The following is a 10,043-nucleotide window of genomic DNA, read 5'->3' as shown; positions in this document are numbered from 1 at the left end:
TGTAAATATTTGCGTGTTAGACATTCCTAATTTGTTCTAATCACACTGTACAGTCTCTAACATTGTTTGAGTTAATATTTTACACAAAATTATGATTTATCTTATTACTAGACAAGAGTTAGAGACAAATACGTTATGTGTCATGTAATGTTAATTATTACGATTTCGGCAGTTCCTTATCATTATATTATCATTATCATGTGTTGTTTTGTCTGTCTGTCCGCCAGTCCGATAACGTTTCTTAGAAAGGTCCTAAAATCTTCAAACTTGGTTTATAGGTTCCTTATGTTCCAAAGAAGAACTCAAGCAAGACCTATAGATTTTGGGGTGAAAAGGTCATATAACAATAAAGTTGCCCTTGAGAAAATGGCATACGCCGTGTGTTCCAAATTTTCTGCACACTGAAGTGATCTAAAAACTACAAGTGATACAGCAAATATTAAATGGGAAAAGTCGTGTGTAACAAGAACATCAAATTATTAATGTGGTTAAGTTAATTCTTCAACAAAAAGCTCAAAAACAGTTTTTGGTCAAAATCACACAAAATGCCACAGCTCTCTTATTAGTACCTATAATGGAACGTCTTTTTACATGAAATCTGCATTTAATTTCTCTTAGTTTTCAAATATTATAGTGACAAATGTTTCTAGACCAACATGCAAGAGGTGTAGGGCTTGATACAAAGTTTTTGAATATAACTAAAAAACTCTACTGGCCCACACGTTTCCAAGACAACACAACTGGATTTTCATTTATTTGGGAACAGATCACCAACAAATGTTTTACGCGCTCAGCAACACGCAATGGGAAATCTTTGTAGGGTGTGCGTGATGCAGAGAAGCAACACTGAGCATCTTTTGTAAATTAAAGTTACTTCAAAACTGAGCTTTTAAGTTTCCATTCCTATTACATAAAAATCAAGTTATATTGTACAGTTTCCTCATTGTATTACCTAATTGTTACGTACAGATTAACATATATATCATTGTTAATCATAAATTTCGTTGTTGTACGATTACGTAATGTGTTAAATTGTTATTTTTAATCATCTGCTAGATTATTTATCAACCGTTGTTCTCGTTAGTTTTAATTTTTGCAATCAGAATTGCAAGTAATTTTGATATTGCAGTAATTGTGCATTAACATAACTATTTTGTATTTTAGGACAAGGAGCTTATAAATTGCACTTAGTCCTATAAAGACTTTTGCGCTGCTTCCGGAGCGACAGGGATATTCTGGATGGGTAAGGTTGGGGGTAGGGATATCAAGTCATTTCCCCTCGAAAGAAGGGGAGGCCAGCTCTGAACCAGCCTCTTCAGTCAAAGTCAGCAGGGGGTGGCACAACCTTATTTTGAGGCTAGTAAGGACCTCTGACTTTAGGCAGTGAACCCCACTAACTCCAACAGTCATCTCCTGCAGTAGACTAGACCTATCGAATTGCCCTTGCACCCCAGAATCTCAACATTTGCGGTTAGAGATGTGCCGCTCCTGGACATCCATAAGGTTGCCCGGGTTTAAGTGATACAACGGTTTTTGCTGTGCCCAGTGGTAGGTTCAACTGGAAGGTATAAACCAGCCAGAAGTGATTCATGCTGGGTGGTTGTGTATGTTATGTACATATTCTGGGGTGAGAAGGGAGATGGAATTTGGTATTGGAAACCAGATTTAAATTGTGAATTTCTAATAATGACTTTTGTTAAATTGATCATCTAAGTTCCCTGGCCCACACTGTGTCAAAAGGTTAATAAAACAATTAAAATATTGAAATAATTCTGCTTAGCTCTCGATAGCCATCTTTAGTCACCGATTATTGAACCAAAACTGGCAGGTTTATTTCCACACGGAGCTTATTGTGATTGGCTGTAGTCTCTCCAATCACAGATCAATATGGCTTCTTTACCACAGACCACCAGATTTTCGATGATATGATGCTATCTTCTTAGAATTGTCAGATAGTAATAGAAACTGTAAGAAAGCTAGAAAGAAAATAATATATACAAAAATGTATAACCTCCTTGCTAATATATTTTACACTCGTTTTAAGAATACTTGCTTATACAAAATTTGGATGTTCTTTGAAAGGGTTGTAACTTCTCTTTTTGGATACTTTGATAATTTTATGTTCTAGGGTAGGTAGGGAAAGTAAACATGGCACCGTTCAAGTTAGATTTAAGTTACATGATAGTGACAGGTTGTAAACAAAGTGAGTACAAAAGTACGCTTGAAGTAGCCTACAAAAGTTGTTTCATTCCTCTAATTTTAGATGTATGTTCGTATACACGCTGTAGTTTAAGTGCATGTAGGCCTAACCAATTTTGATTGATTTTACAATAGTACATAATTTTAGAAAATAAATTTTGAAGTACGTACGACCAAGAACATAGCCAGGAAAAATTTTGGGAGAGGTCCAGACAACTGATATTTTCCCGTAGTGGACGGAGAGTAAGGCCCAATTTTGTTCCTTGAAACGTTCTTAACCCTTTTCTTTGTTGAGAACAATCTTTTAGCAGTGCATGCCAAATACTGAATTATTAAAATAATAATAATCGTTGACTAAAAAAGTAATTGAAAAATTGAAAATTTGGGACGTCCGGACCCCTTGGACCCCCTCGATGGCTACGTCCTTGCGTACGACATACTTCACCGATTATTATGGCAGTCGTCATATAATTTAAAAAATCTCATAAATATATTTCTCACGACAATTTTCACGAATTTAAGGTGAATAAATTCGAATTCTAATTCAAATTTTAACGAAGGCAGGAACTGTACTACGAACTTTTATATTTTACAAAATCAATCTTCGTACTAAGTTTAAACTTGCTTAGGCTTCCACAATGAGCGTTTTATATTTATATTTAAAACGCTGTGCATAATTTTCCCATAAAAAAAAATCTCGTGGAATGGCTTTGTAAACCTTTAGTACAGCACTCACTAATATCGAAAAATAATACAAAATTGGAAATTTTTGAAAGACGCTAAATAGAAGCACTTATTGGGTGTCTCTTAGTTTTTAGATCAGATAATACTAATTTCACACATCACTATGAGTATATGACAAAGGACTGTCTGACAGTGTAGTGTAGGCTATGAGGAAAGTTTTTAAGAAATTCCGATATCGCTGTGTTTTAAATGAATCGCTAATTTTCCTTGAAGGCAGAAGGAAGAGCCGATGTAATGCTCGATTGGAGGGCCTAACTGATCACGTAGCCAGGGCCGTTGCCATTACCGGGAACACGGCTGCTACAACAACAACAACCTGTTCCGGGAAGGGAAATGCGTTCGCGTTCGTTTCCTGTGGCGTGACGGCGCGACGCCGGGCTGGCGGTTGTGCGGGTCTCGGCCGGATTGCACCAGTGAACTCACACTACACCATCACCAACACCGACACCAACACAACATCGACACTAGTGACCTTGGCAACTCTTGTATCTCCAGTGTGTGTCAGCCAGCCACGCGACATGGAGCTGCTGCCGCTGCTGCTGTGTGGTAGGTTACCTCTAGTCTTCTTTATTATAAACTGTATTATATTCATTGTAACCCACAACAATTAAAACAAACAATGGGAGAAAAGAAATTTATTTATATCTTGTGTCACTTTTTGTGTTGGTCTCTTTGTGCATCGATATTTTCTAAACCACTCAGCGGATTTTGATACGGTTTTCACTGTGGGCTTCGTTATGAACTAGGGCAGGTCCCCAAGTATTAAACATCAATATTTGAAACATAGAAAGGAGAGAAAATTTTGTATAATGCGAAAAGTGGTATTTTTGAAAACTCGGGAAAACAACTATAATATTTACAAAATTTAATTTAATTTAACTGACACAAACAGCTGTTGGCACTTTCAGCGGAAGGTCAACAAAGAGGCATATAAATTTAATTACATTTGAATTTTAGTATTCCCTAATAATTAATTCTTTGTTTGAAGATTGTTTTAGACAAAAAATCAGTAACACTACGTTTCGAGATGTTTTAGGTTAGTTATTTACCTGAACAAGAGATCAGATTGCAGATCTCGAAATGTTATAGTGTTACTGATTTTTTTGTATCACTGAACGATGGCAAATGTCTGAAAAATTCTGTTTCCTTCACAATCCTAATAATATTATAAGTGCAAGAGTGCAGTTTTTTTTTTCACGCGTAAATTAGTCAACCGTTTGAACTGAAATTTGACATGGACATTCTCGCGGATCCTGGGATGCATTTAGGACTATTCTCATATAAACAATCCCTCCGGGCTACGCCCTATTGATCTTTAAAGTAGCGAAACATTCCATCTTGGTCTCGAAAATTATGTAATATTAATTGAATTAGCCTGTCACATGTGTTAGGTATAAAGATTGTTTATTAATTTAGATTTGTTTACATTTATAGTGTGTAGGCTACATTCTAATAACGGTAGGAATAACCATTAGTTTTAAAGCCGGTTTTAGATTTTAGCTATTAGGTAAGTACTCATCTACCTTAGAAAATGTTATAAAACATAACATAGTCAGAAATTTACTCCGAAGACCCTTTGAAGATGTCGGCAAGAACTATGCTAGATGGAAGATCACTGGATTGTGTTTTTGAACTCATGTACCATTTCCCATTCAAAATTTACTTAACTATTAACAATATTTTCAGTATATAAAGAAACAAACACGTGGTGTAATTGTTAATGTAGTTTTAACTGTGCAACTTGCATCAAATACTAAGTATTCTATCTAAAAGACGGTGTAACTTTTAATCTAACTTTTACTATAAATTTAAAGACTGATATAAAACTCATCTTAGTTCATTTTTGACGGGCTTCTCTGATCTGCGATATAAATTTTCTTGATTGGGAAACAAGGCAAAAGCAAGTAAGGAAAAATCATACTATAAACAAATAAACTACAATGTCCATAAATATGAACTTTTGACGTTATTTTATTGACCGTTGCAACATGGTAGAAGTGCTCATAAAGGTGCAATACCTACATAACTACTAGTATTAAATATACAGTGCTTGATCATTAGTGTAATTCATATTACAAAGATAAATTACATATTACTATCCAATTTGTAAAACATATTGAACCAGTGATGTATTTAAGCCATCTAATGTATTAGAAATACTATTTTAATACTGTTATAAAATCGACATTAAAGAACAAAGCTGTGAATTTTGCACATAGGTACTTGAAACTGGTTGGCTTCTTTGACATTGTGTATGACATTTTTGCTTTAGCTTAAGGAAAACAAAGAGATGTCACAATCTTCCCCTTATACCGTGAGAACACAAGTGGCTAAAGTATATGCTTTTGACCGAAGTAGTCTTTTTAAGATTATGTAGCCTATATAATTTTTTTACCGAGGATATATGTCAAAAAATATCATACGGCTCCATAATATTATATCATAATTGCTTTCACTAAGTAGGCTACGTTCTTCAGTTTCTAAAATTTCGAGTGAAACTGCGGGTAACTGCTAGTTATCAAATTTTAATTAACCGAAAGTGGTATACATAGTATCGATACGTTATTTTATCAAACTACACGATATTATTTGACAGGTAAAATTAAGTAAAACATGTCTTAAAAAGTATAGCCCTATCTTGCTTAGTTTATAGTCTGTCTGTTTGTGTTTTTAGAAAACAAAATTATACCTTTAAATAAAACAAAGGCATAACATTAAAACTTTGCTAAAATTATATTCTAATTAAGACCTATTTTTAAAAGAAGTTTCAGAAAGTTGTCATCTTATGTTTCAAAATGATGGGCTACACAATGTTAAATCTGCGAACACTAAGTAATTAGAGACTTTAAGAAATATTTACAAAAAATAGTAAAATGTGGGCTATTTTCGATGAACATTTTAAGACCAATTTGGGTCTTTTTCGTTTAAGGGCCAGCACCTTACAAACATACTATACCTGACTGACAGTGCATTTAATCGTTTTTTTTGTGTGTTATTAGTTCGTAGGGCAGTAGTCCAGGTACTACTTCTAGTATAAACTCGTCTTATCTTATCAGTGGTAAACGCGCGCCGCTTATCTTTTGCCTGTAATGAAACCTGCGTTAGTTCTGTCTGAGTTTTGTGTGTGTCAATAAAGCGTGATGAGTTGATCTGGGCTTGGACTTTGCAAGCTCGAGTTAATTTTTTTTTTTTTTTTTTAAAGAGCAAGCAGCGCAAAGCGCTGCGCAGCGGGCAAGCATCGCGTGATCTGAGTTTTTGAATAGGCAAGCTAGGGTCTTTTGTGCTGGCCCTTAAACGAAAAAGACCCACCAATTTTATTTCAATGCGACAAATAATAACGGAATAATGAGTTTTGCTAAGAATTACATTTCTTATAGCATGTTGCAACACTAAACAAGATGTAAACAATATGTTACATCGCAGTACATTGTTTTCTACTGACATTGCAAATTATACAATATTTTATCCCAAAGTTTGAATTTTTTTGCACAACATTGCTTACTTAATATACAAGTTCTTAAATAAATTGTCTCATTGTCATATTTTAATACTACAATTTGTGCAAACGAAAGAACTTTTCCTTATTGACGTGTTTATTTTAAGGCCTAGGTATTGAGATACGAATTGTCCAATATTCAGCAGTATGATTAAATTAATTTCGTGTTACTATCAATCCATATAGAATCAATTAAATTGAATTAAGTTCACCATAATTGATTCATTGGTGCATGTAACTTACATAAACATAGGCCACTGCAAAAAAATTATATTTCCAGTTTGTTTCTTAGGATGTTTTCACGTTGTTTGCATGGAATTCATTCAAAGAAACGAAGTATGAGTTTTTTTATAGTATTTTCGTACTAGATGGAGAGGTGATATCCATATGGTATCGCTTTCTAATAAACAAACTTTTTAATCTCATTTAAGCCTCAGCGTCAGCTATGCCGGCTTCGAAGTGCCACTGGTTTTCGTTATTATTACATTTTTGGACCTCTCCGGGATTCGAAGCCGTTATCTCTCGGTTAGAGAGCCGAGACTATAACCACTAGTCTACGAGGAGGACATAAACAAACTTGAAATTTGCATATCCCTGTGTGTTGTTTATGCTTAAAATCGATGATTAAAATAATGTAATTCTCACCAATATGTTCAATAAAAAAATACGTTTTTCATATTTACTCTAATTTCTATTGAGAGATATGATCGTTAATAGAACTTTGTGTCCTATTTTTAATCAATAAAATTATTTTTACAAAGACATGATACAAAAACATGTGGCTACGCTGATTATTTGGACTGATCGGAAGGCATCTAAACAAAATATTTTGTAAATTAGTAACTGTAACACAGATCTGCTGCTACTGTCAGGTGGCCTATAGGACTCCCCTGCAGTTTTCAATCGTCATCTGTTGTTTCATTATGGTGCTAACATAAAATAACATGTGTTAATTCCAAAATATTAGATCTACTGGAGAGTTCTACCGCAACTCGTGGGCCGTAAAATTTTGGGTCTCTTTTGTAAACACTGATAACAAGTAAAATAATACACCGAATACGTAAAACCAACCAATGGCGAAGCTTATATTTTGGATCTCAAAAGTATACACAAAAAGAAGATATATAAAAAATATGGCACAATAATAGCCAGTGCCAATTTGAATGGTATGAGCATACAACATGGGATTTCTTGGAATCGAAAGTGAAACTTTTTTTAATCCACCGTCAAACCGTAGTTTTTGGGTCGAAATGGGAAGGTGGTGAAAGGGTTAACATTATAAAATGACAATGTTTGCTCAGACAATGCTTTATTAACCTGACACAATAAAATTCAAATGTCTGACACATAAATATTTGTTATATCAGCGTTAGTTTTTATTGTGTTAAACTATAAAAAAATTATCGTTTCATATTTTTTAACCTTTTTAATGCCTTCCCAAAACTAGCGTGGCTGATGATCGATTTCTTTCTTATAGAAAATTTCTCTATCAATATCAAGGAAAACAAATTGATTCTTATACAATGCAATTTTGCTTTCGATCCCTGGAGTATATAGCAATGAAACTCACATTAAACTGTTCTTACTGGGGGTCTTCTATTCTACATATATGTAAATTAAAGCTATTACCAAACATATGCCCTGAGTTATAAGAATTTAAGAAACGATTCTATGGCTATAATTGATTACAATTGAATAAAAGTGTTTCTATTTACTCAACAAACGTGCAGTGCAGGTCTGACTCTATTAGTGGTCAAATTAGGTCAAAGACAAGCGTATTTTCTCGGTCTGTGGCTACGGGTTTTATTGGTTATCAAACAACACATCTGACGCATTCTGCGTATTTTATCGCATCAATAAACCACTGTAGATAAGCACTTACCAAAGTGGGCCATTTTGACTAATATGAATAACAAATTTTTATGACATACCTATATGCTTATCATTTACTACATGTTTTAAAATTAATGATAGTAATGATTCATTTTCCTTTTAACGTTTACAAGGTTATAACATAGTACTTATCAATAAATAATACTTCCTAATTATCCAGTATACCGACAGCAAGAAGAGAAAAAATTTAAGAAGTATTAACAGTTTAAATATACTTATGCAAAGTATAAATACTAAAGCAGAGTCCAGGTTCACATAAAAGATATTGAATTACTTCAGCGTTACATGGCGTCAAAATTCATTTACGAGTATATATATATATATATATATATATATATATATATATATACAGATCATCGATGTTTCACCCTAAACTAATAAATCGCAAGTACCTTTTAGTTTGTAATATTATAATACTGTATGTACAGTTACAATGAAAAAGAGACGAATAGACCAAAATTTTTAAGCCAATTATTTAGGGCATGATAAACATTCCTTAGTTTTCTTAACAATTGGATTTCCTTTGGAAACTGATCAAAGTATTTCGGTACAGTGTATTCAAAACATTGTCTAAAACATATTACTTTACTTTGAAAATGCTAAATAAATTGAGGTGGGTGCTTCTAGTTTTTTTAATATGTGTTACTTAGCTCCAAGTTACCACTTCTAAAAAAAGTAATTTAAAAATTTTCTACACACAAAGATATTATATGGGAATTATTTTTAGATTTGCAAACAGGAGAAAAGAACAGGGGAGAATTTTTATTTAGAACAATACGAATATTACGAATATTATGCGTTTGTGTGACAGGTATTCTTTCTATTACATATTTGTAAGTAATTGCCCAACGTATCAAGCCATACTGTATTATGAGTTGAATAAGTGCAAAGTATGCATTATGAAGCAATGTCTGATCACATAGATCTCTTGTGTGATCAGACATCAGATAAAACATCCTAATCTTGTATTTTAGTTTGTTGTACAATGTTGAAATGTGTTCATTCCAAGAAAGTTTTTCATCAAAAATTAATCTTAGATATTTAAAATTACCGGCTTGTTTTATTACTTGACAGTTACAGTTTGCTTAATTAACAGAATTACAATTTTAATCGTCTGTCACCTATAAGAAATATTTCAAAATCAAAATAAGATGTCTGCTTTAAACATATTTCATATCTCTTTGGATGCTCTCAATTTCTAAGACACTCTGCATTTGAACAGCTGCACGCTTTATCATGAACAACGTCCGCTCTTAAGTTATTTAAACGTCCGTAGATTATTTTTTATGGAATCCGTTTTGAAAAAGTTTTTATTTAATCCCAGTTTTCATATTTATGATTACAAAATATTAACAGTTTGACAAAGCACCCTTCATATTGTAGCATGATAAATAAAAGAGCATGCAAAACGTAATGTATACCTGTGTGGAAAAATAGACTGAGATTATAGTTTTGTGTTTTAATGCTCTCTCCTTTTCCAAATACTATTGTTAGAATTTGAACTGAATAGCCGGGTTCAAATTACCCTGGATTTTGGGTTGTGCCGGTTACGTTTTATCGAATCCTTTTATATCTGATCAATCGATTTTTAAAAATATACATGACCTGATGATGAATTCATTGAAAACGAAATGTACATTGTACAAAATAAAATATAGCAAAATGTGTTAAAAGGTGTATTATTGTATATTTATATCATACAGGCTACATC

General features: G+C 33.2%; 1 protein-coding gene across 1 annotated transcript in view; it reads left to right on the top strand.

Annotated features, from left to right (window-relative positions):
• The first annotated feature begins 3,089 nt into the window (after window positions 1-3,089).
• Window positions 3,090-10,043, top strand: part of LOC124354896 — a 29,406-nt gene continuing 22,452 nt past the window's right edge. Inside the window, exon 1 of the mRNA XM_046805692.1 lies at window positions 3,090-3,489. Coding sequence (XP_046661648.1) covers window positions 3,090-3,489 — 400 coding nt within the window. The remainder of the gene's footprint in view (window positions 3,490-10,043) is intronic.

The sequence above is a fragment of the Homalodisca vitripennis genome, chromosome 1 (assembly GCF_021130785.1).
Source record: "Homalodisca vitripennis isolate AUS2020 chromosome 1, UT_GWSS_2.1, whole genome shotgun sequence".
NCBI classification, from domain to species: domain Eukaryota; kingdom Metazoa; phylum Arthropoda; class Insecta; order Hemiptera; family Cicadellidae; genus Homalodisca; species Homalodisca vitripennis.
The sequence above is the reverse complement of the archived record's forward strand: the minus strand, read 5'-3'. Positions and strand labels throughout refer to the sequence as shown.